This window comes from Larimichthys crocea, chromosome III (assembly GCF_000972845.2).
Source record: "Larimichthys crocea isolate SSNF chromosome III, L_crocea_2.0, whole genome shotgun sequence".
Taxonomy (NCBI): Eukaryota; Metazoa; Chordata; class Actinopteri; family Sciaenidae; genus Larimichthys; species Larimichthys crocea.
In genome coordinates, this window is record NC_040013.1 from 45,018,149 (window position 1) to 45,045,662 (window position 27,514).

The 27,514-nt window shown below is 41.5% G+C and overlaps 1 protein-coding gene across 5 annotated transcripts; it reads left to right on the forward strand.

Moving 5' to 3' along the window:
- The first annotated feature begins 1,927 nt into the window (after positions 1-1,927).
- xpo1b (exportin 1 (CRM1 homolog, yeast) b) lies at positions 1,928-26,942 on the forward strand. 5 transcript variants are annotated; one of them, XM_027277047.1, is made up of 25 exons: positions 1,928-2,070; positions 4,337-4,468; positions 4,627-4,728; positions 8,845-8,917; positions 10,318-10,379; positions 11,556-11,600; positions 13,966-14,147; positions 15,424-15,472; positions 15,565-15,684; positions 15,876-16,004; positions 16,106-16,264; positions 16,404-16,601; positions 17,213-17,351; positions 17,522-17,703; positions 19,372-19,528; positions 19,647-19,810; positions 19,981-20,115; positions 20,201-20,393; positions 21,606-21,712; positions 22,217-22,411; positions 23,704-23,872; positions 24,246-24,380; positions 24,704-24,863; positions 24,975-25,071; positions 25,476-26,942. In XM_027277047.1, the coding sequence occupies exons 1-25, from the start codon at positions 2,065-2,067 to the stop codon at positions 25,620-25,622; spliced, it is 3,237 nt and encodes a 1,078-aa protein (XP_027132848.1). In that variant the 5' UTR covers positions 1,928-2,064; the 3' UTR covers positions 25,623-26,942. The 5 variants fall into 5 exon arrangements, with proteins under 5 accessions (XP_027132848.1, XP_010737938.1, XP_027132849.1 ...); XM_010739636.3 differs by having other exon boundaries at positions 20,201-20,384; positions 25,476-25,622; XM_027277048.1 differs by lacking the exon at positions 1,928-2,070 and adding an exon at positions 2,354-2,746.
- Positions 26,943-27,514: the final 572 nt, after the last annotated feature.

Here is a 27,514-nt window from a genome sequence, read left to right on the forward strand (position 1 = left end):
GGCCTACCATGCCCTAACCAGACAGAACAAGATTTAACCAGCCTACGCCTGACAGAGATTGCTTACCTCTAAACTTCACACATGTGTAACAATAAATTCCAGCACAGCACAGACAGCCCAGCTCTGTTAACAGTGAGGGCCTGAAGGAAGGCGGCTGTTCGTGGGCGACATCACTCTCTGAATGAAATAATGTAGATTGTCAAAGTATGTTTATATTGAATCATATCACACTGGTGTAAACACTGTAAAGCATGGCCTACTTTGAGAAAGAGGCAGGAGTGAATGCCCCTCTGAAAATATAACTCATGTTTTTGCCTTATTAAGATCAATTCTCATCAGTGACATGAGCTGGGATGCCTTTATTCAGCATGACTTTACTGTGATTATACCTGATACATTTTCTGGTGTGAATGCATATTTCCAAGGGTTCACACTCTCTCACACACACTTGCAGGTTTATGTTTATTTGCACTCTGAATATATGCTTTTTGACAAGAGGAAATGAGTTGACAATGAGGAAATATGAAAACAGAATGGAACGCTTGGCAGTCTATCATGCATGCATATTTGTTTGCATATCTGACATCAGTCAAAATCGCAAATGTTGACAACTGTGTGCATATAGCTCATGTAAATGATAAACCACAGCAGTTAAAGCAGAAAACAGTCACAGGGCAGTGCGTCATATGAACCTATATGAATATCTCTCAGGTTTAATTTCTGACTATTCTGTTCCTGAAAAGTGGGCTGACCTGTTTGGGTCTGGAAGTGTGTGTGTGTGCGTGTGTGTGTGTGTGTGTGTGAGGGTCGAGGATTCTAGGAATGTGACAGCATGGAGGGCAAACCAAATGGCATTCGTGAATCAACACATAGATAATAGGCTTTGAAATCTTGTTTGTTAATAACAAAGGCTCGGATATAGGCCAACTGTCTGGGGTGTGAGGCTGATCCAAGGACATCGACACGCCACCAGTGCACAGATACAATAACTTATATTCGAGTATGGTAAGCATATGGAACTTCTCTTCAATAAAATAAGTATTTCTCTGAAGGGTTCTGTGAGGTATAATGATACTCTGCACCTTAGTGTGACACCTACATTACACTAAGGGTTTACCACTTGCTGTTATAGTATGCATTATGGGCATGACAGCATATGCTCTGAGCTGAATAATGCACTAGTTGTGTGCAACTCTGAAACAACGCGACTAAAAGTAATACCAGCTTTTTGTTGCAACACACTGAGAGGACAAAATGACATTTGCTCTTGAGTCCAAATCCAACAGAACACACAGAAATGAGGTGACTTTGCACAAACAGCATTTTCAGCATGCAGACCACTTCGAATAACAACAAATAAGTCGTGCATGTCTCTATGGGTCGCCCAGACATAAAGAAATGAGTGGCAGGCAGTGTTGCTGGGTAAAGACTCGAACGCCCTTCGAAAAATCCTCCCTGAATGACTTTACTGGGTTGTGTACTGTCTCCACTACACACCAAATCCAGTATTTTTCCATCAAGTAGCGCGCTGGACCACGTGACCACAGAAGAGCGAGAGAGAGAGGGAGAGAGAGAGAGACGCTGTCATGTTTGCATCCTCAATTGACAGCGGTGCACGCTGTATATGGCTCTCAGTTAGGCGAAATATAGACAATGTTACTGCGTTTTGTTGTTGCCCGTGCCGCTGCTGACACTGCGCATTTATAAAGTCAGGCGATCACTTTTGTTACTGTGTTGCCCGTTCGGGAAACAAATTCTCCTCCAGGTCGTTTTTCTAACCCCGTGCGTTCATGATCATGTAACCACTCCCACTCGTGGCTGGTGGAAAATTACCAGCAACAGGCAAATTGTACTTGCGGTTTCTGCACATCATTCAAACCACCACCCCCCCTCAAAAAAAGTGTGTACCTGCATTAGACGATCACTGTGTTTTCTGGTTGTGTCACGTTTAAAAGTGGTAGAACATCCACAGAGGGGTTTAAGTGGATAAAATCATTAGATGGCATTAGTTCAACGCCTCGTATCGCACGCGCGTGCGGCCACCGCTATGTGGCATTTACATCAATGAAGGTAATGTATAACTTGACCCTCGGGAGCAGCAATAGACAGTGGTCGCTTACTTATTCCCTATTCTGATAAGCGGACTCATGTACAAGTCCACTCTGCATGGGAGTCTGCCCTCTTTTTCTCTCCGGGCGGAGTAGTCGCGTGGGCGCTTGAGCGAATTGAAATAAACTGACAGCTCGTTCATTCAATGGGACGCCAACTGGGAAGTCTCTGCCAAAGCCGCGGCCAATCACAGCGCGGTGTGGGCGTCACCTCAGTCCAAACTTTTACGCGGCGCCATCGGCTGAAAACTAAACCGAGATGGAATCTCCCAGTCTGAACCGGTTTCAACCGGTTGAGAGTTAGTTGCTTGAGAGAGGAGAGGAGGCGCAGGCACACAACCTCTACACCGCCCCGCTGGAAAATTATTAGAGTAACGAATTAATTAGTGAATCAAGGTTTACTTTGTTTCGTAAAATGTATCGGAGTGACATATTGCTGGGTTTGCCGTGATAGTAGTTTTTGGAATCCACATCAGTGGTTCTTAGCAGCCAGACATCACTCACACTGCTGGAGCTGGAGATAGTCAACGCTGCAGAAATAGGAAATCTTTTCTTTAACAGTGATACTGAAGTACTCACTATATCTTGTAGCTTCTTTGGCAGACGCCACTCTTTTCAGTCAGAGCCTCGGACTTTAGGTAGGTAACTGGGGGTGAAGTGCAAACCTGCCATGCTGTGATTAACCTTTCTTGGCTTTAACCTGTACAGGGTAATAAAATGCACTGTGGTGTGGCTATATAGTTGTGTTATCTTCTAGTTTACGTAGCCTTGTCATAGTCCTGAGCAGACGCGCTAATTCACACCGCAATAACACCAGCGCTATAACCAAATAGCATTCGGCTGTCCGCTAAGCTAGCATTGGCCACTTTATAAGGATTAGCTAACGACGGCTGTCACAAAGTGTGCTGTAACTTAACCTAACTAAACGTATACCTAACCGAGGCTGCGTCTATTAACGCTACGTGCGACACTGCAGATGAATAAGTAACCAAACGCTGTGCGATTAAATCCGTGCCTCTCCCACCACAGCACAGCATCACTTGCGTGCGTGATGTGAGCGGATGTCAAGTTGATGTTGCTAGGTACTTAGCAGCGTTAACTTTATCTCTGCTGTCTGGAAATGTCACCGCCGGCCAGTCTTTGTGGAGTGTAGCCGCGACACAAAGCGTTAACTTCCCTTAAAGCAGCGCTGTTAAACGATAGTGGGAACAGAAATGTATGTATGGGCGCTCTCCCCTCCGTGGTATCGCTGGTGGGAGTGGTTGTAGTCCGCGTCGAAAGGACCACATGTGAACTGTTTGTGCGACACACCGCTAACAACTAGCTCCGAATGTAGCATGGACTGAAGGAGGGGTGTTAGCGTTCTGAGCGCGAGGCGCGCTGGTTCCGCGTGCACGCTGTTTACATTCGTCATGTTACAGGTGATGCACGTTAACTGTCAGCGTGCTTGTAGGCTGCATTCATTATCCGGTCATTTTAAACCGCGGCCGCCCGCTACGGTCGGTGTTTGGAGTGAGTGAGCTCCGTCACTTGCAGATGTAAACAACGTGACGTCGCCTAGTATATCCGGCACGTGGCTCGGTTAAACCTTCTTAATATGGTCGTGGAAAGAAGTGCTTGATTAGTAGATCAGAGCGGGCGATGAGGGCGGACTGAGCAGGCTGCAGCCTGCTTATTTACCGTTCGGATAGTTTAAACAAACGGGGAAATGTCATTGACTTTGGTTTTATGAATGGTGTACTCAAATCAATATTACCCCCACCCCCCCCCTCACACACACACACACACACACACACACACACACACAATACAATTAGGTCAACTGAAGTTTTCAAACGTTTTTACAGTAACTGTAGTGTTACCAGCCACTGATGTGAAAATTAAGTTAATTTATCTTTGCTGCATGAGTTCCTACTTTAAAGTCCAGACTCCTGGGGTAAACCAGAGTAGAGTCCAAGATTTTCAGCCAGATTGCACTTTTTTTAAACTCAGTCCAGCAGAAGAACCGACCAAGCTTTCATTTCCTTTGTATGCTTATTTGAACGGTGACAGGCTTGTGACACTGTGAGCTTAACTTCTTAAAATGACAGCTCACTGGTGGGTCTAGGGGATTTTTTGTTTAGTGGTCAGCTGTTTGGAATTGTTTCTAAACACACAGTTCACATGACTTTGCCTGTTGAATGTGTTCTGTGCACTCATGACCCCTCCCTCCGCTGTCCTTGTTGCAGAGCTCTATGCCAGCAATTATGACAATGTTAGCAGACCATGCAGCACAGCAGCTGCTGGACTTCAACCAGAAACTGGATATCAACCTGCTGGATAATGTGGTGAACTGTCTATATCATGGGGTGGGACCACAGGTACGTTATATCCATATACACATGCTTTACAGACTGTTTGATGAGTCAGTCTAGGAGTGACAAATTCACATGATCGTTACATCACACAAGTACCAATGATTTTACATTTGCGACACCTCAGTGTTAAGTCTAAAGTATACTTCATATTTGTATTCCAGCAAAGAATGGCACAAGAAGTGTTGACACACTTAAAAGAGCACCCGGATGCCTGGACGAGAGTGGACACCATCCTCGAGTTCTCCCAGAACATGAACACCAAAGTAAGCCACCTCCAGTCCTGAAAGCATTGATTGAAATACACTTACTTGTGCTTTGAGGAAGTCCATGCTATCACAAATACAATATGTAAAACAAAAAACAAAGCATTACTCCAGACCGCAGTGGTTTGCTGACAGCATGATTTAGATTATATAAATGAAACTGTTGGATCTTTTTTTATTGAAAGCAGCTTTATGTACTGTGAGCGCATATTGTGGGCGCACATGGCCACAGCAGAGGTTGAATACGTAGTCCTGGCGGTATTTGCACTATGCCCTAACTCTTTAGCTATGCAGGACCTCTGTGCTTCTGATAAAATGAATTGTGTTGGATTGGAACATACCAGATAAACAACTGACTTTGCCTGTCAACTCCTGGTTATAACATACAATACTAAATAAGCCATTGAAGATTGTGCCCAGTCAGGTCTGAATTGGAATGAACTCCTTCCTCCTTCCTATATTACACATTTGAAGCAGTTGATCAAACATCAAGAAAACTTAAAAAAAAATTTGACATGGGCAAAATGTAATAAATAAAGTAGTTGAATTATAAATGATACAATTGTTGCTCCTGTTTAAACATACTTATTTAGAACTGACATGCTTTACTGCACATAGACAAGATGAGACTAACATTCAGGGTAAGTCCAATTAGAGCAGCAACAATTAGTTATTTAATTGATTTGTTGCAAACCACCCATTTTCTGACCAAATAAACAAATCGATTAAGTAATCTGAAGAGAGTCATAAGCATAAGTCCAACCCAGTTTTCAGTCCATGGAGAGCTGTAGCTCACAAATGCCAATGTCAGTGAAAATAGAGTGGGCTTCCCCCACCCCTAGACTGTGGCGTAACACCTTATTAGTTAGACATATGTGTATATGGCCGTCTGCATGGCCGGTGGTCAGTTGTATCTGCAGCTTATTACTGTAACTCTTTGTTGATAAAGATCTGGTGCATCAGTTCTGCAGCGTATAAACGCATAGTAAAGCATTTAGTTAATGAGCTGCAGGCCATAGCATATAGTCTGAATGGACTCTCACTTCCAGCACGTCAGCAACACCTTTTACCCTCCTGTCATATAAAAACACAGGTGCTGCGCTCACAGCATGGGCTCCCATCAGGTACTGCAGTTGTGCAGCTGCTAAAAATATTCACACATACATAAACAATATCCAATATTATCAGTTAACATTCCTGGTTTTGATTAGTCACAATAAAAATGTATTATTAATAAATATACAACATCTCTAGCTTGTTTCATGTGGTAGTTGATTGGCAGGTTTGGGTTGTGCCTTGCAATATGTCTACAGATAAGTGTACATTGTGCCCTTCCTGTGCACTGATGCAGCTGATAAAGCAAACAGTGGTGAATAGTGAAGCCAGTGATTCAGTCATTTAGTAATTCGCAATTGTATTAACAAAACAATTGACTATAATACTTCAGTTTATCAAGCTTAGTGCATAAATGGAAAATGACTATGTACTGAGTGTGAAGTGCAGTGCAGTACATCTACAACTTCCTCAAAGTACACAACGTGACATTTGCCTTTTTCTTTTTTGCTTGCCTGTAAGATTGCTTTTAACACTGACATTCATTACTAATGTCTTAAGTTGATGTATCAAAAGCACTTTTTCTAGTTTTAAATTTGTAATTTGCCAAAAAAAAAAAAAAATTAGACATCATTAGAGGAAAAGTGGGAACAAACGGTAAACACCTCTTGAATTCTGCATTTATCTTGTTTCATTAGTGTAAAAAGTGCATAATTTCACAGCACTTTGAACATTTGGCTGTTTCTTAGTAACTACAGTAATTCTATTTAAAAAATGTAATGAATTCAAGCTGTGACTATTTGATATTAATCACAATGTTCCATTATGTTTATGGCTTGTAATAGGAAGAGAAGGGGTGTGTCATCCTGTGCATCATGACACAGCTAGGCTTTGACGGCAGGCCTCCACAAGGTCTACCCTTTTTTAAATTCTTTGACTGAATTCTGTTCATCCGTTTCTATTGCATCTGTTTCATTGGACAGAGGGAGGGTGCAGGCTGCAGTCAGTAGGATCCATTGTAGAGAGGCAATCAGTTAATGGCTTAATTTCACCTGTAGGGATCATGGCTCTGTTCCCTTCTCTCCTTTGACAGTGCATCCTCTTCCTCTTCTCCCCTCTTCCCCTCAGTTCTTCAGCCCAGACCCTTTTAATAATAACGTGCTTTGTCAGCTAAAAAAAAAGTTGCATCTGGCAGTCTAACTGCTGATAATCTCTCTCTTCTTACCTCTTGTGGTGGTTTGTGCAAAGTGTGGCAGTTAAAGGTGAAACAAAACAGAAATGTGTGCAACACTCAGTGACACCTGTCAATGGTGCCCAGCAGTCAGTGTGCCTGTCAGGAGATTTCACCTTTAATCTTCCAGCATCCATTGTCTATAGCACATTTTTAATCCTGCTTTAATAACATCCTATACTACATGTCATTCATTATTACTTGGAATCGTCCTCTTGAAATGATGATCCCTACAGCTGAAACAGTCAGTTGAAGAAACATTAGATCAAAAACTAATAAATCAAATGTTTTTGTTTTCTTCATGCTTCACTTCTAAGCAATCATAAATGAATACAGGGCATAACCTGTGGTTGGTCTTGCTGTTCCTTATGACACACCAGTTAAATGGATCTTATTAGGGCATACTTTACCATATTTTAGTGTTTTGAAAACGGACTCACATAGTTTAGGGTTGGGTATCGATGAAATTTTATCGCTTTGGATTCTGCTTATAGATTCTGCTTCTTATTAAGTGCTGCTCGGCATGCTGTTTGAGTAATATAAGAAACCAAATAACCATTTATTTTTAACAGATTTTAGTCTGCCATTAAAATTCACTTTAAAAAAAAAAACGTAGATTCTAAAGCAAAGAGCTAAATTCATGGGGGGGCGCATTGCTTCAAGTACCAGTGAGACCATAAACGACAACTCAGGAGGTCCAATTTGATTTTTCCAATTTAAAATTTTAAACGCATATCAGACTGCACAGTGCTTTACAATGTGAGGGACAATTTTATTTCTCTGGAAAGTTTCCACTTTGGCAATCATTTGAATTTTCGTGGCAATGATCGCAATGATCTTTAGAAATGAGGTATTAATATTACAAACTAATCTACAAGGAATGTGCCATGCACATATTTGACCGACCACCACGTCACCTTGACAGGAACACGCTGTGATGCAGCAACAGTTAAGCCAGCTGTAGGGTGCTTCTTCTATTACTTTCTTACGTAGGGCCACAATTGGTGTGACTGACGCATTTGTGCAGTGATCACCTTGTTCACAATATGACAAAATATTCAGATATTTTTGTTAGAACTCAAAATGGAATGCTTCTTCAGGTGGTGAAATAAGTTTGTTGTTGCAGTCTTCTTGTAGTTCTCACATAGTACCGTGGTTTGCTGTGTACATCTGTTCTTTAGTAACCAAACCACTTCCACACGACGGAAATCGCTCCCCTTTTTGTAACCAATTCCTCTACTGTGGAGCCATGCAATGTTACTTTCACTTTCAGCCATGATCGTTGTCACTGTGTGACGGTTTAATGTCATTACGCCAACAAGCTGAAATATTTCCATTATTTGCATATGACCTTTATCAATTAAGTATAATAATTGTGAGTTATTTTGATATTTTCGTGAATGAAGAAAAACCTTCTCGATGCCCAACCCTACACAGTATCTGTAGCCTCGGTACAATAACATTTAACACAGACCTTGTTAGAGTCACTCTTGGAGAAATCAGAGCAAAAGCTGGTTAATGGATTATTGTATTTTTCTTGTGTCTTTTGCTGTCTGGTGTGATGCTGGGTGAAACAGCAGGACTTCTGCAGTGTTCCAGCTTAATGCTGCTTATAGAGATTTCAAAAAACCCAAACTACAAGTGAATGTTCTGCATACTGCAAAATCTGCATGAAAGACGTGGTTCAGTCCAATCCAATTTAGAAATGCAAGTTATTCCAGGCTGGTCCACTTCATACTGTTTTTGGTTCGTATCAGAATTACACAATGCTTGTTGTTGAGTGTTACCATAATGGCTTCATCCTAATGCTTCTCCCTCTTTGCATGTTACAGTACTATGCTCTTCAGATTCTGGAAACGGTTATCAAAACAAGATGGAAGATTCTTCCCAGGAACCAGTGTGAAGGTAACACTTTATTTTGTGGCATAATTCAACAAAATGTTTCGATCCTGTCAGCGTTACTGCCTTTTTAAATGTTGTGACGTGCGGTTGCCAAGTTGAGGAGTGTTCCCCCACTAAGCACGCTGGTTTGTTTTCTGCTTGACTGGCTTGCACTGGTCGCTGCAAGCCAGGTTGGATTCTGCACTGTAGCAGCTGTTTTATAGAGGAAACAACCAAAACACCCCGGGATTGATTTTTAAAGCTTTGTGAAGAAAGAAGTAGAGGAACTTTCACACTTGCTTAGATTGCTTAAAAATGTCGAAATGTGATTTAAATTTCTTATGTGACAATATCTTTAAAATGACTCTAATGGCTCGTGTTTATGTTATCTTCTCCAGCCTTCAGGGGGCAGAGAGACTTTGGCATGGATTCATCTCTGCCACAGTGTCTTTTCTGAAACTATTATCACGAGTTGCCAAAGTCAGAAATGTTCAGACCTTACACATAGAGGCTTTAATTTGATGTCTTTGAATTCTACATGTTCACTAATATTATTTAAATGCTTCTATGTATTGCAGTATATCTATACAGTCACTTTATATGGTTAGAATAAATGTCAAGTCTTCCATTTTAATTGTTGCCTAATTGCATTTTACTTTAACTTATCCCAACATCTTACTGTTTTCTTGGTTACCATACAGCAAGATATTTTAATTTTCAGAGTGGGATGAAATTGTCATTAAAAGATTTTGGTTTGAGCAAAAAAGCAATGATTATGAAATCCAATTAATAATTGTATAAGTGCAAATCACTTGATTCTGCCTCCCTCCATTCTTCTATAATTTTGCTCAAAATTCTTTTTTCATTGACCTAAGACTTCCCTACTTCTGACCGTAGATGCCTGAGTTATGTTCAAGTGGCAAACCCAGTGCAGGGCGACCGGCAAGTATGTCTTTTCAGAGTATTGCCTTGTTTTCGGCTCCGCTCACTACACCCCAGCACATCATTTCAGAGCTGAGTACAGACAGAGTCTAGGAACAAATGCGAGGGAGCTGAAAACACATTTTAAAAGATGCTCTGCTCACAATGACAATCTTGACTGTCTATAAAAACACATGTGGAAATGTAACTTCCACTGAACTCACCAAAGCTTTTGCCCTTTAGAGGTTCAGTGGCAGCTGCAGCCCACATCCATGTGTTTAACAACAGGCTTTGCAAGTGTATGTACATGGAGGACCACACTTGTTTTAAAGTACAACTGTACTGGGATAAGATAATCAGATTTAGCTAGTTGTGAGCCAGCAGACTGTTAGGGTTACTGAGTAACGTGCTCCAGGCAACTCTCCATGTCAGGATGTGTTTAGATTTCCATATTTTATTGGTTCACGCTAACGTTGCTCTTCTGATCTTTGTGTGTTCACCAGGTATTAAAAAATATGTTGTTGGTCTCATTATCAAGACTTCATCAGATGCATCAAATGTGGAGGTGAGTCAACTTTGAATTTCAATTCAAGCTGAATTACATGTTTGTGTGGGTGCATTAGTGTACTTAATATGAAAGTACGACAACATCCAAACATGTAAGCCTTGGAGCAACAAAACTATTATTTTCCATAGTATTAATTTTAATTCAAAGGAATTGGACAAATCTTTTAGTGTTAAGGTAGCAGATTTACTCACATGAACATCGACAGCCATATTTACAAATCAGAGTGAATCTCCCTTTTGTTTTTGTCTGTGTTACACCAGAGTAGCATGTAAGCCGTCACTTCTCTCAGCACTATGGTTACCAGCATTACTCACGGCTGTCCTTGTCCAGACCAAACATTGTGTTTAACCTACACTGCCAACAACTTTTTATGCCTTTCTTCCAGAGAACACAGCATTTGGCTCTCATTCATTAAATGTTTGTTAAACTGTTGGAATCAAGTCCAGTGACAAAAGTGACATAAATGAATCACTTCTTTGTGTTTTAATCTAAAAAACATGCATCACTCCGGACAGAGGCAGCAAGTGTACAAACACATCTGTCTGATGTGACTCAGCTTGAAATATACTGAATATAATGTCATTATTGATAACTAACTTGATGCTGAGAAAGAAGTTTCTGCTGTTTACAACTCTGCAAATATTAAATCTGAAAACAAACCAAGGTTTTTGGAATTATTGAACCAAGTTGAGCAGACTGCTTTTGAACAGTAATTGGGTTTTAAGTGATACAAGATTCTATAAATGGTCTGCACCCTTCAGTTCAAAAAGAACAATTTTCATTCAGCTTGAAAAGACATAATTTACAAGTATTATTTTATTATTTAGTCATTCACCACTTACCTTACTGAAGCTTATGATTTTAGGATGCATTACCTTCATGTAGTTTAATTATCCAGACAACAAACACACACGTCTGTACTCCCTCTTGACCAAATGGAAGATTATAGATAACTCAAATCAAAATTGAATGTTTAATTGTTTTGCTGTTTGATTTATGACCTCTAACCCTTCATCTTCTTATTTTTATCATATTACATTTCAAAATGTTTTGCCATGTTCCAAGTTAAATTTTTAATGACGTGATGAAATGACAGAAGGCTTGTGTTCTGAAACTGAGATGGTATGACGTACATTCGTTTATCCCTGGTGTTTTTTTTTCTTCACTTTTCAGAAAGAAAAGGTGTACATAGGAAAGCTGAACATGATCCTTGTTCAGGTAAGCCCTCAACACTAATGACAAGTCCAAGAATGTTTTTACCAAATGAACCATTTTCAAAACGACTTTTAGAACCACATCTGAGAAAATACTGAACACACCCAGTTGTTTTTATCTTGTTTTTGTTTTTTACATTTGCATGGTTAAAGCTCATTAATTTATTATATATGAAACATTTGAACACTGTTTCAGTCTATGCTTATAAAAGACTGACAGAGTTGTATGTGGTGTGTTTATTTTATCTTGTGGCTTTAAGAACAGCAAACAAGATGCCAAAATCACATTCTCAGTTAAAGCACTTGATCTTTGTCAATATGGCTTCAGGCATCAGCTCTTTGCCTTATTTGAGCCTAAGACCCAGGTTTGGGTTTTCTTACCCACATTACGACCCTGTCTTAGCTCTGATATCTATTCCTGTGCTGTTTGAGAGCATGATATAGTCAAATACATACTTGTCGATTGTCATTTTGATTACACATGAAGTCAGTCTGCAGGGATTTTTAATTGATCAGTAATATCTATATAAAACCTGACTACTATTGTGACCCATCATTGTGGGTACTGTAGTCCAGCTGTTAGAAACACCTCATTGTGACCTGTTAAGTGGTTTCCTAACCCCACAATGTTGCAGGTGAGTGAATTGTGGAGAGAAAGAATAGAGGCAGCAAACAGTTTGAATGAAGTTATCCACACTGACGGCAACTGAGCCAGAGACTCATATCCTGCTAATAACCCAGGACCGATGAAAGCCACTGACGAGTATTAAGCCACCTTTTGATCCAGTGCAGATGATGCAGGACAAAAACATAATTTACAGTATACAATATCTGAGACTCTACTGGAGACTGAAATGGTCTTTGTTTGTGTGTTAAGTGTATTAAGCAAAATACAACATTATGGCTCACTGGCAGCTGTTGGAAATTCCTGAGTCGAGTTGGTTAGTTAGTTTCTCACAGGCTAAAACTGTGGTTACCGAGGGTTTAGGCAGATAATTAAATTGTAGCTGAGCTGGATGACTATAAATAATGAATTGTAGTAAACAGATGAATTGTCTTGGGAGATGTAAACAAAATTAGAACTCTGTTCCTTCAGACTGATCTCATTTGAATGTCTTTGCTCGGTGTGGATTATGGATTTATGGCTTTTCTGTAGCTCCAGTGAGCGGCTATGTGCAGAGCAGTCCAGTGATCAACAGGTGAAAATATATTGCTGTTCACTACATACACTGTGTAATGTTGACAGTGTAGCACACCTGTATGTGAAACACACCACTATATCATTTATCTAAAAATAGAGCTGGACATGCTGGCAGTCCTTTTTTTAAACAGCAGCGGGGGTTTGAGTGTCTTACATCTGCCTCAATGCTTCCTTCAGCTTTTGTAGTGATACTTTTTAACCTGAAGATGTCACTCTTAATTGGTCTATCTGACTCCAAAACTGTCCGTGTCAATTAAGTACATGATACCTTTTTAGGATTGCATAATAATTCTCTTTGAATGTGTCAGTCAGCCAGTGTTTACAGACGGTCTTGAAAGCTGCAGGAGAGTCAGTCTGTTAAAGTGGAAACATTTGGGATGTAAGCTCTATTATCATTATTGATGAAGCAGTTTTAACCAAGAGGTTATCAACAATGACACAGAATACAAGTACAGCACATATTATATAGGAAACGCTGTCAGTCATAATTGTATCCTAACTCTACGAGAGCACTGAATCCTGTAAATGCCACCCTGTAGAAATGAGCTGTTCACCACCCAGCGCTGTCTGATCAACAAACTAGTGTGGACCACTTCAGGGGCTGTTGTGAGTCATTGAGATGGATATCAGAAAGGCCCTGAGACTGACAAGTTAGACTATGGTGACTTATTGGTGTTCAGACTCTGAATTTTGCTCCTGAATGTAAAACAATTTCCATCACACGCTCTGTGGGCGTGTGTCCGTGTGTGTGATGTATATTTGCGTGAGGGAGACAGACATTGGCTCACCGACTACATGAGTGACTTTGCATTAATGCCAGTGAGAGTGAGTCACTGCCTGCGTCAGCTGAGCTAATGTTGTTTTGGCCTTGAGGGACTGTAGAGCTCTAGATTCCACACTCGTCCTCAGGAGGCTGTGTTTAAAATGTTGGTGCACATATATGTTGTGTGTGTGTGTATCATGTGTCTCATCAACTACTATATGATCATAGTAAGAGTCTTCTACAGAGCAGAAACAGGGCACAGGTTTGGATTGAAATTGAATGTTATTTTTAGTCACAGATCTGTCCTCTGTTTTTTTTTTTTTTTTTCAGATCACATGACATCCTCAGCAGAAAGTGTTATCTTTGAACCATATAACATCGTTATGTGTTCCTGTGTGTCTGTAGATCCTGAAGCAGGAGTGGCCCAAACACTGGCCCACCTTCATCAGTGACATTGTGGGTGCAAGTCGTACCAGCGAGAGCCTTTGTCAGAACAACATGGTCATTCTCAAGCTGCTCAGCGAGGAGGTCTTTGACTTCTCCAGTGGCCAGATGACCCAGGTCAAGGCCAAGCACCTAAAAGACAGGTCAGCATGCCTCCTCAGCGTAAACCTCTCAAACCACGATCATGTTGTAATAAGCGTACAGTTTGATAGCATTGCTGGAAAAACCTACATTTGGATGTATGTAAATTTGATGTGTTTCTTAGTCAAACCATAGACTCTGTGTGGAATACTACATGACAATCATAACTTAAATATTTGACGTGATTCGAGCATTGTTAAGTATTTGTTTAATTGATCCCATAACATAGGAGTCCATGTTATCCCAGCTCCTTCCAGAGCATTATAAGATCTGATCTCAGTGTGTTGGTATTTGAAAATATTGCAGCATGAAGACAGTGAGGTAATTCTGTGATCTGTATCTAATAGACTTGCAGACAAACTTCCTTCTGTTGGACGTTTGCCTCTTGTTGTCAACACTTTTATTACCACAAAACTACATTTCAGGATTATTACAAGTATTATGCCATTGATTGCACTTCCAGTGTTGCAATAATTACTGGCAGTTGGGTACTTTATATAATCTAATAATGTATGAATGAGCGGTCCAGTTGATACGTTTGGCCGCACAGTGTAGGAAACAGTTTGAGGGTCAGCTATCGATATCCATCGACAGTTGGCGCCTGTTGAGCACTACTTACTGCAAATGTTTCATTACATCATCATATTTCCCAGATTTAGTTTTCTTATTCACATGTTCACAGAGATGCCTGTTGAAGTGTTTTGACTGATGGGCAAAGCTGTTTATGTTTTCTATGTACACTTCGTTTTGGACTATTAATTTCTGTCCAGTTTGATCTACACCCGTCTACAGGGTGGAGTTGTTGGTCTTATCCAGTTCACCTGTGTAGCTGAAACACTCACACCTGAATACATCTAATACACCACTCTGTTTGAGAAATGGTTCACACACTGAAGCATTCAGAGGATTAGCGGTTAACCTTTCAAACTTTGATTCATCAGTCAAGAAGACATTGATGCTTTGAACCTGCAATGTTTTCTTTCAGAGGCAACCACACAGACTGAATGACTACCTCCACTAACATTAGAAAACATGAATACGCTCCTCTACACAAGAGCAGAAAAACTGACATTGAGGGGAAATCAGAAGCTCTATTTTAGACAGGAAGTGTCATGAGTAATCTGTCATAAGCAAACTGATCACAAGAAATGCCTCAAGATCTGTCCAGTGGACAGAATTATTACCAGACTCTCTCAGATGCAGGACGATCTCTACAATGTCAGTGTGAAATGTGTTAGACGTGTACAGTATGACTCAAAGTTTCTTCTTTTCTTCCAGCATGTGCAACGAATTCTCGCAGATATTCCAGCTTTGCCAGTTTGTCATGGTAAGCAGATCCATTGTTGTGTGATCTTTATCGTCAGTCACACACCAGAGTTTGTCCTTCAGCTGTGTGTGGTCTCATTGGTTGTACCTTAGGAAAATTCCCAGAATGCCCCCCTGGTCCACGCCACTCTGGAAACCCTCCTGCGTTTTCTCAACTGGATTCCTCTGGGATACATCTTTGAAACCAAACTGATCAGCACGTTGGTTTATAAGGTGTGTACGCAGAGTTGTAGGGCTCTCCAGAATGAACTGTTTGCTAAACAAATCCTCCACCATGGATTTGTCAGCAGTGAAGTAAAGCATATGCCGAGCAAGCTCAAAATACTAAACATAATTGCTACTGTTACACACAAACTGTTAACCAAAATAGTCTTTAACTAAACATCTGTTTCATCTGTTTGCAGTTCTTGAATGTGCCCATGTTTCGCAACGTGACACTGAAGTGCCTCACAGAGATTGCTGGTGTGAGCGTCAGTCAGTATGAGGAGCAGTTTGTCACACTCTTCACCCTGACTATGTGTCAACTCAAACAGGTGGGTTAACCAATAGCCTCAGATAAGACCTGGCTCAGTTTCACATTTCTTGTTGTAATGATACTAATTAGGACTTCAATCTGATCTCCATACCTGTGTAGATGCTGCCTCTGAACACCAACATTCGGCTGGCCTACGCCAATGGGAAAGATGACGAGCAGAACTTCATCCAGAACCTCAGTCTGTTCCTCTGTACTTTCCTTAAAGAGCACGGGCAGCTCATTGAGAAGAGGCTCAACCTCAGAGAAACATTAATGGAGGTACGAGAGAATGCTGTCAGTCACAGGGACATGATGTGGCATGATGGCTTTGTACAGACAGGAGAAAATATAGCACAAGTCTAAAAGGTCTCTCATGTTGATCATCCAGGGTCTAATTGGTCCCTTGATCCTCTTTCAGGCCCTCCACTACATGCTGCTGGTCTCAGAGGTGGAAGAAACTGAGATCTTCAAAATTTGTCTCGAGTATTGGAATCACTTGGCTGCTGAGCTCTACAGAGAGAGTCCCTTCTCTACGTCCACGTCCCCCCTGCTCTCTGGCAACCAGCACTTTGACGTGCCACCACGCAGACAGCTCTATCTTCCTGTACTCTCCAAGGTAACACACACACCGCCAATTACAGCAAACTTTGATGTAAAACACCTAGTGTTGATTGGCATTGTCCCTTATGTAACACTTTGTACAAATGTTGATTTAATGTTGTGCAATATGATGAATGAATGCATTGTTGGCTATAAGCTTAATCAGCATTAAATATTTTGAATTTGCACAGCTGTGAATGATTTGTGTGCAAATATTACTTATAAGAAACATTTCCCACAAGTTAGAGATGGCACGGTGGTTTAAAGGTGCAGAAGTGTTTCAGTTGATGGATCCTACAGTCTTCGCTCGCTGTCATACTAGAATCAGCTGGCACTGCTCAGGCAACAGGTGGCTGCTAAACTGCTGCCAAAAGAGTCACTAAATGCAACGTTACTGAAACTCAGCAGCTAGTAAAGCAAAATAGCATTGGCTGTTTTTCTCTGTGTTGATATCTTACATTCTTATGTGTGTGTGTGTGTGGGGCTCTGAGACCAACACCTCTTTGTTTATTACCCTATAACAGTTATGCTTTTACACATTGCACATTGATATGTGCGAGAGCAGTGAGACTGCTCTGCAGAGAATGTGTGTGTATATGCTGACAGGCGTTTTATCTGTTGTGACAGGTGCGTCTGCTGATGGTAAGTCGGATGGCAAAGCCAGAGGAGGTGTTGGTGGTGGAGAATGACCAGGGAGAGGTGGTCAGAGAGTTCATGAAGGACACAGATTCCATCAACCTGTACAAGAACATGAGGGAAACCCTCGGTATGATTTAGTAATGAGAGCTTTTTTTTTTCCATTTTTAAATTTGAGTTTGGAGTTTACTTGTTCTCCCCTCAGTCTGTGATCAGAAAGAGGCTTTTAATAGACCATTTGATTGACACTGGCAAAACATTTCACCGCCTCTGTTCACTTTGTGCCCCGCCATCATACAGTGTACCTGACTCACCTGGACTATGCAGACACAGAGCGCATAATGACAGAGAAGCTTCACAACCAGGTCAACGGTACCGAGTGGTCCTGGAAGAACCTCAACACACTGTGCTGGGCCATCGGATCCATCAGTGGCGCTATGCACGAGGAGGATGAGAAGAGGTTCCTGGTCACTGTCATCAAGGTATCAAGGACTATACACTGTGTTCCAAATGATTATGCACATACTGTTTTTGTTATTTTTTCCCCTCAATAATCTATAATTGGCAGTCAATAAGATTTTTTATTCCTCGACAATCCTATCATAATCTGGAATGTATTAAGCAAAATTCCTAATGATGACATTGGCATTTTATGCAAAATAACTCAAAATGCAGTGTTCCAAATTACTATGCAATACAGAATTTTAAAACACTTAATAGTTTCTAAAGGACTGAACACAGAAACCAGTTGTATTTTTTTAATTAAAATCAAAGCTATTTAAATCTTAAATAATTCATAGTTCGAGTTATATATTAGCATGGGAGCCCTTCTTTGATATCACCTTAACAACTCTCTCATCCATTGAACTTGTAAGTCCATGAACAGTTTCTGCCTGCATTTCCTTTGAAGATGCCAGAATCACCTCCCAGAGCTGCTGCTTTGAGGTAAACTGCCGCCCACCCTCATAGAGCTTCCTTTTAAGGATGCTCCACAGGTTCTCAATAGGATTGAAGTCAGGGGATGATGGTGGCCACAACATGATTTTTTCTCCCTTTATGCCCAAAGCAGCCAAGGCCTCAATGGTATTTTTTGCAGCATGGGATGGTTCATTGTCTTGCATGAAAATGATTTTATTCCAGAAGGCAAAGTTCTTCAGGAAATGGGCAGTTAGGAACTCCACATATTTTGTAGAGGTCATTTTGACACTGTCGGGCACCTTAAAGGGCCCTACCAACTCATCTCCTCTGATTCCAGCCCAAAACATCTCTCCACCACTTCCTTGCTGATATTGCAGCCTTGGTGGGACATGGTGGCCATCTACCAACCATCCAGGACTCGATTCATCTGGACCATCCATGGTTGCACGGCATTGATCAGTTAATAAAACTGTTGAAAATTAGTCATCATGTATTTCTGAGCCCACTGCAGTCGTTTTTCCTTGTGGGAACTGTTTAAGACGGGCCGAAATACAGCTTTATGCACTCTAGAATATCCAGCATCGAGAGGTTCTTGGGACTTCTGAGACACCAGCAGCTTCAAATACCTGTTTGCTACTCATCAGCTTTTTCACACCTGTATTCTTAATACGATACATTTGCCTTACAGAAACTTTCCTTAACACGCATTTATCTGAACTAACGCATCTGTACTCTGAATCAAATATCAGATAATCTTCTCACAGTACGGTCGTCTCTTAATTTTTTGTGATATATCCAGTGTTTTCATATTCACTATTTGATGCTTTTTATCTACAGAAAGATCTTTCTTTTTCCCCATATTGCATGAATGAAACCTGTGACTTGCTTAATAATGTGGAACAACCTGCTTAAGTAGTTTCCTGTTAATTAGGCTCACTTGGCAAACAAATTATCAAACCTATCTGAGATTGACATCAGTGTCATAAACAGACAGGGAAGGGGCACAATTGAAAACTTTCATGCATAATAATTTGGAACAAAGTGTAGTGCTTTAAATTTAAACAGCTCGAGATCTACCAAACTTACATCTTCTTCTATAAGTCTGACATTTTATGTACTGTACATCCTGTATATTCTAAAATATTCTAATTCAAATCATACAATTGTTTTTCATTTTGATGCTTGAGATGCTGACCCCAGGTTATGTCCCAATGATAAATTTTCTGTGTCAGGATCTGCTGGGTCTGTGCGAGCAGAAGAGAGGAAAGGACAACAAGGCCATCATAGCCTCCAACATCATGTACATTGTTGGCCAGTATCCACGCTTTCTCAGAGCCCACTGGAAGTTCCTCAAAACTGTGGTCAACAAACTCTTTGAGTTCATGCATGGTGAGAGACGAGGGTGTTTTTTTTTTTTTGTTTTGTTTTTTTAACTTTAATGCATTGGATGTGTTTTGGAAATGTCAGTGTTGATGCGACATTGCCCTTTATGTCCTTTCTTCATCAGAAACCCATGATGGTGTTCAGGACATGGCCTGTGACACCTTCATCAAGATCGCCCAGAAGTGCCGGCGCCACTTCATCCAGGTGCAGGTGGGAGAGGTGATGCCCTTCATCGACGAGATCCTCAACAACATCAACACCATCATCTGTGACCTTCAACCACAGCAAGTCAGTAACTGGATGCCACTGGGTTAGGGTTAGGGTTATCATCTCTTGAGATTTATCACACGTCACGGAGGGAGAAACAGTTAGAGTGTGACCGAGTTCTGCTTCAAGTTCTGCTTGTTTGTTTTTTGCCAAAAGTTTTCATGCTGACAAGTCTTCCTGTGTGTTTCCAGGTGCACACGTTCTATGAGGCAGTAGGTTATATGATTGGAGCCCAGACAGATCAGGCTGTTCAAGAGCACCTGATAGAAAAATACATGCTGCTACCCAATCAAGTGTGGGACAGCATCATCCAGCAGGCCACCAAGGTAAGATGCCAACATTCCACCACATGCTGAAAAATGTTCACTGTGACAGAGCAGTGTGTTAATCTGTGATCCGCTGCTCCCTTAGAACGTGGACATCTTGAAGGACCCGGAGACTGTGAAGCAGCTGGGCAGCATCCTGAAGACCAACGTCAGAGCCTGTAAGGCTGTGGGACACCCGTTTGTCATCCAGCTGGGACGGATTTACCTTGACATGCTCAACGTCTACAAGTGCCTCAGCGAGAACATCTCTGCTGCCATTCAGACAAATGGTAAGGGAGGTGTGTGTTTGTGATCATACTGCTGTCTCATAACATGCATGTGACAACACATAATTATACAAACAACAATGACATAAACCTACATGCATGACAGTCTTCCACACATGTATGATGATCCTGTAAGATCAGATGTATATATCCTAAAAGCAGCAGACAGGTGACGACTTCACCATCGTCCATCGGATCTGCATGATCTGACCACAAAATAATAACTGAACACCTAAAGTGTTTGCTCTTCTGTGTGGTGTATTTGTGGGGGGACTTGTTTGTTCTGTTTACAGATCTGCACACTGCACAGACTGTGGTGCTTCATTGTTGTTTAGGCATGCAGTCCTTTGTGTAAATCCAGCATGGCCTCTGTGTTGCCAGGTTTAAAAAAATACCCCAATTCTTTCAATATCACATGGTACTACTTACACTGAAAGAGTTTAGAGAGATGAAGTTACATTCACTATCACAAACAATGATTTTGTGCTCATTATGGGCCGTCGGGCAGTCGCAATGGATGTGTTTTATTACAGACTTCACTTTTAGCATTTTGTCATTCAGTTGTGGCATTTTGTTTGTAGGCCAGCGAGGCCGTGTCCTGTTTTGTTTTTTTTCTTGTATGTGCCTGTTTCAGCACAGCACAGCACAGCACAGCGCTTACTGTGAGTCTGTCGGTGCTTAAATGAGAGGAGAGCTGCCGTATGTGGTCTGTCAGTAACGATCAAGTATCAGAAATGTTTGTACTCACACTGATGATGTGTGTAAGGGCTGGGTGAGACGGCGAAGATCTTAGTTGTGATGTTTTCTGTTGTGAACAGGATGTGGGTGTCTATTTTGAGATAAGCCAGTGAGTTTAATATCTGATGAGAAATCAAGATAATTCATCATGTTCATGCAAAAATCCACTAAATCTGCTCGTGCATGAAGGAGTCCTGCTCACTGGTTGCAATGGTCTAATGGCTTAATACAACTGGAGATACAGTTTTAAAGGGAGACCTTGTTATTTAATCATCTTAACGTGTTCTACAGAGCAGTTTAGTGTTTACTCAGCCAGGAAACAAACACACACGCACGCACGCACGCACGCACACACAAACATGTCTGCAAATGTTGATGACTGTGCCCTGTACAAAACTCTCACTCTCATCCACACAGGAAAACAGTGTTTCATTAGACAGGGTGTGATGTCTCTTCTTCAATATGAGTCTCCTCTTTGTGCCACAGGTGAGATGGTGACGAAACAGCCCTTGATCCGGAGTATGAGAACAGTGAAACGAGAGACACTGAAACTGATCTCCGGCTGGGTCAGCCGATCAAACGACCCACAGATGGTGAGAAATCGCTCTGAAATCCTCTGAAATGTGAACACACCTCACTGCTGAGAGAGAAACACCTCTGAATTCACAAAAATAAAGCCATACTTTCAATTCAAAAGTTAGTGAGCACACAGCATGATATTTTTACTGATGTGTCCTCAAGAGATACTACACGCTGTGGCAATCAATGAAGCGGTTGACAGTAGAAAAGAGGTAGAACTAATCCAGTTGGTATTTTTAGATCAAACACATTTGATTTGCTTGTGGTGGACTTTGCCGTTTTTGCTCTCAGCTGTGTTTTTATCTGCATAACAGTTAATATCCAGTGTGTGTGTCCGCAGGCCAGGACTTCACATTTTAGGTGTGTGTAAAAATTAGAGCTGCACCTCTCTGTAGTCAAACTGACTACAAAAGACACTTGAGTGTCTTTTCAGGACCGTTTTTAATGAACGCTATTGTATTTTTTTTTTCCTGTCGTGGGTGTGTGGATCCCTGCTGATCCCTCCTGTTGTTTTCCAGGTAGGGGAGAACTTTGTTCCTCCGCTGCTGGATGCCGTCCTCATCGACTACCAGCGCAACGTCCCCGCTGCCCGTGAACCCGAGGTCCTCAGCACCATGGCAACCATTGTGAACAAGCTGGGGGGACACATCACCAGCGAGATCCCCCAGATCTTTGACGCCGTCTTCGAGTGCACCCTAAACATGATCAACAAGGTAAGGCACAACGACCGACCAGGCGCAGCTTAAAAATCACAATCAGCTGCACACAGTTTGGTTTACTGTGTGATCTGTGGGTATCTGAAAGTTTTTCTAAACATGTGACACAGACGTCATGTTTGTGACGTGTAACACTTATAATAATAATAATAATAATAATAATAATAATAATAATAATAATAATAATAATAATAATAATAATAATAATAATAATAATAATAATAGAAGGTAGAAACACAATAGACTCGAGGCTTCAGTGTAAATCTAAATAGTTCAGTAGGTGACTAAGCACTTCAGTCATCAAGAGCAAACATTTGAATTAGCAGGTTTCACTGCCGCATAGATGAGTAATAAATATTGTGTGGCCTTCACTGCAGTCTGTTAATCACAGTCCTCTGTTAGACTGATTGTTTGTGCACTTTGACCTGAATGGGCCATCTTACAGGCAATACATATCCTGTAAATATAGATCCCATTTTCCCAGTGTTTTCATGTAGTTCACTCATCATAGTCTCAAAGTAAAGGTCACTTTATTTGTACACTTTATTTTGGAGGGTTTGCCTCCAGTCAAGGCTTTCAAGTCCCACCAAACCTGATCAGTAGTATTTGTCTGAAATACTGCAGGAAAAAAACAGGTTGCAGGTGAAAAGATGTCAACGGTTTGTTGGTGTCGTCTCTGAGACAAATTAGTCTGAGCCTGCAGACCGCCTTTAGGTGAAGAAACAAACAGGCTATGCTCGAAATGAAAAAAGGCCGACCAACACTCAAAATATAAACCTGAACCATTCAGGGCCGGATTAACCCAGAAGGAAACCCTGCAGCAAGACTGTGCTGTGGACTGTTGGACAGTCGCCTGCTTTGCCTGTTTGTTAATCCGGCTTTGAATCTTCTGTGTGCGTCTAAAATATGTCAAATAATGGTCATTACAGTCAAGCTTTACTGAATGAAGTGGAAAGCCATCTCTGATACGCCACGTCAAATAAATGTTTCAGTCCAGCTGATTTCAGAACCTCAGCCCTGAGTAGTGTCACCTGAGAGACAAAACCCAGGGCTTAGAAAGTGTGCGGAGCAGGCAGGCAGCACTTGCTGCTGCTTGTTAAAGTGTCTGAGTGCATGGTAATAACCGAGGGCAACTCGAATGACAGTATCAACATTTGTATCCACTCAGATCTTCTCTCACCTGCCTCTGTGTCTGTGACGGCAGAGTCACCCAGACGTGAATAAACTCCTGAATTATACAGCAGCAGGAAAAACATTTAAACAAAAGCTCTGTGGTGTTTTTCTTCTAGAACTTTGAGGAGTATCCCGAACACAGGACTCACTTCTTCTACTTACTCCAAGCTGTGAACTCTCACTGCTTCCCGGCGTTCCTCGCCATCCCCCCCGCCCAGTTCAAACTGGTGCTGGACTCCATCATCTGGGCCTTCAAGCACACCATGAGGAATGTGGCCGACACTGGTAAGGCTGCTGACACACACACACTTACTTTACTATATTTATTGATGTTGGTATTGGGCAACAGCGGCTAAAAGGAGAGTACTGACTGCTGAGGAACTATGTGGGTGTGTTATCATGTCTCTGAGGACAGTGTGTCACAGGTGGGGAGTATCTTCAAACAGCAAAAACACTTTTGTTTAAAAGGCAGAAATGTGACTGCAGGTGCACTGTGATACTTCACCTCAGCAATGTTCAGCAGCTCACGCTGATCTTTACTTGTCAGCTCATGCCTCCTGCCCCGCAGTAATACAGGTACAACGTTCCTGTGCAAGGAGGTTTGAAGTGAACCGAGCGGAGGAAGATGAAGTTGTTGTTCTTTTTCCTGCTCATCCAGGTCTGCAGATTCTCTACACGTTGCTGCAGAACGTGGCCCAGGAGGAAGCAGCTGCTCAGAGTTTCTACCAGACGTATTTCTGCGACATCCTACAGCACATCTTCTCTGTGGTCACTGACACATCGCACACTGCTGGTGAGTTACAGCAGAACACAGGTCAAGGTTGTCCAAGAGGCACTAAGACATTACAAATGACATCATTTTGTGTATGTTGTGGAATATATATCATTTTAATTATTCGGTGTTCATATTTAAGAAATGTGAGGAGGCCCGAGCTCTACACTGCTTCACATGCACATACATTTGCTGTCAATTTAACAACTTTCAGACCCTCGTATCAACTGTTTCTAAAAAGCAATTGGTTAAACATTTAGTTGCTTATTCAACCAATTCCCGATTTAAGGACGAGTAGTTCAAGTGTCTGTAGTGAGACGTGTGTGTTGCTGGGTGTCCTGCAGGCCTGACGATGCACGCGTCCATCCTGGCCTACATGTTCAACCTGGTGGAGGAGGGCAAGATCACTACAGTGTTAAACCCTGCCAGCCCCACCAACAACCAGGTGTTCATCCAGGAGTACGTGGCCAACCTGCTCAAGACTGCCTTCCCTCACCTACAGGAGTGAGTATGAACACACACACACACACACACACACACACACACACACACACACACCTGTCGTAGTAAAATACATGTGTGTTTATCATGGCTGTGTGTCTTTTTGTGTGTTAGTGCTCAGGTGAAGGTGTTTGTGACCGGGCTGTTCAGCTTAAATCAGGACATTCCCGCTTTCAAGGAGCACCTGAGGGACTTCCTCGTCCAGATAAAGGTGAGACTGTCCAAGTGTTCATGTGTACAGAGGAACAGAGCTTTTCATCTACTCTGTGGGACATGTGAGACATACTGTGTTTGTGTGTGTGTGTGTGTGTGTGTGCATTTGTGTGTGTAAGCTGAACTGAAGTGGACGAGGCCCTGCATAGCTCCGGCTCTGCTGTCTCTTCACACAGAGGTTATCAGGGACTACATAGTTAGCTGCTTAGCTGTTGTTTCCAGAAATAACATTTTCCTGCATGGCCAGGTTGTCCTTCTAAGTATATGGGAGGTTTGTGGCTGCGCTGCCAGCTTATTGTCAAACTGTGTGTGATTGTGACACACGGGACACATCCACTGTTTCCTGGTCCACTGATTGGTTCAGAGTGCTAATGCACTGTATGTTCTCTGCTGCCATTCCAGGAGTTTGCAGGCGAGGACACCTCGGACCTGTTCCTGGAGGAGAGGGAGGCGTCGCTCCGTCAGGCCCAGGAGGAGAAACACAAGATCCAGATGTCAGTCCCGGGCATCCTGAACCCTCACGAGATCCCTGAGGAGATGTGTGACTGAGCGGCAGCTCCACCAAACTGTACAGTACTCCAAAACAAACAAACAAATAAACCCTAACCACAGCAACCACAACAAAACCCAAGAGAGGCACTTGAGAGTGGTGGGAGGCCGCTCACCCTCTGCAGAGCGGGCCGTCCCATTGGATGTTTGTTGACCAAAACAATGCCAACAATATGTAAATGAATACCGCGTCACCCTGTGGCCCTTTTTACATAATCTGCGTTTTCTATGGAGATTTTTTGTGTAATATCTTTCCAGAACTGTTAATCTGAGTTTGTTTTGTTGGTCTCTGGCCCATCCCAAGATCTGCATGATGAGGTTGTAACGATTAGGACAACTCAACCATCTTGTTTTCGTTCTGTTCCCTCCACCCTCCATGTTCTCTTTATTTCCCCGGCTCCGCCCTCTTCACATATATTTGTTTATATATAAATATATTATATATACAGTCTGAGCAGGGTTTTTGTGAAAAACAAAACAAAACGGCATATCTGTCAAGTCGGCATAGAGGCTTCTAGACCTGTGGTGTGACGGACAGGAAGTGGTCTTTTACAGGCACACGCACCGCTTGTTTGGTGCCCCACGGCATTGTGGGAGAATGTGAATCTAACGGATAATGAATGAATGAAGGTCGAGATGCTGCTCCACGGATCAGCATCTGTTGCTCACGAGTTGTGCTCCACCTAAAAATACAAGTGTTTGGCTGCTATTTTTAGGGAAAGCAAACCGAATATGTGCATATCATCCCAATTGTATAGCATCTTTAATACCATGGGAACATTTTTTTTTCCTTTTATTCTGTTTCTTTTTGTTGTGGGTGTGTGCGCGTGTGTGCTGTCGCCTAGTCGACATCAGCGTTTTGTTTTCCTCTAAGAGGATTGTTGCTCATTTGTGAGCCTTCATTAATGGGATGTTTTAAGGAAGTGGCGAGGTATTTATGGGTTCTTAGTTGGTTGCATCTTTATAACAACTCCTGTTTAACTCAGAAGGCTTTGAAGATTTTGAATTGTACTAATTTAGATTGTTTACCATGCAGTAGTGCTTCAAGACACTACCTTTAGAGCAAAATGAAAAATAAAACTGGGTTTACATTTAATTTTGTATTTTTGCATTTTTCATTTGTACCTGTTTGAGTTCTGTCCAAATAAACAAAAGGCTTTTTGTCCACAGAGAAAATTAATTGCCAACGAGTTTAATTAGGAAAAGAATGTATAAATCCAAATAAGTACCCAATCTCTAATGGCAAATTTCCCTTCTCAAAGGTGTTACATTTGTTGTGAACTTTTTGAACTGATTAAAATTGAGAATTTTATAACCCTGCCTTTGCTCCGATTTCTTTATTCCACTACAGAGACTGATTTTACAGGAACTGATGTCTGTTTCTAACACACACTCTGCTTATTGTTCCTTGCCTTGGATGTCTGTGTGCAGGGAAGTTTTAAACTTGACGTAAACATACAAGTACAAACATGATTTTGAGTCATCATAACTAGGTGAAGACTAAATGAAAACTGAAACCTCAACACAGGTATACTGCATCCAACACACACACACAACTTTAGAGTGATGTAGGCAATATCTTGTTCAGTAGTTCAAGTTTTTAAAGCAAAAAGTAATAAAACTTTTTTTGTGTGGAAAACACATCAGACACATTATTGAAAGTCAAGTTTGGAGAAGATCTCTAATCAGGATGACCGAAACAGAAACAACATCATGTTGATTCTGCAGTTCATATTTCTAAAGAATTTAGTGTACATCTGTGTTGTTTGCTGTTGCTTTCTCTGAAAGACAATCAAAAACATGTATCAAATACATGTAATATTAGTTCTTCCTACACTGTCATTAAAACTCTGATCGTTTCATGTAAAGATCTATCCATGTTCTGCGCAGCA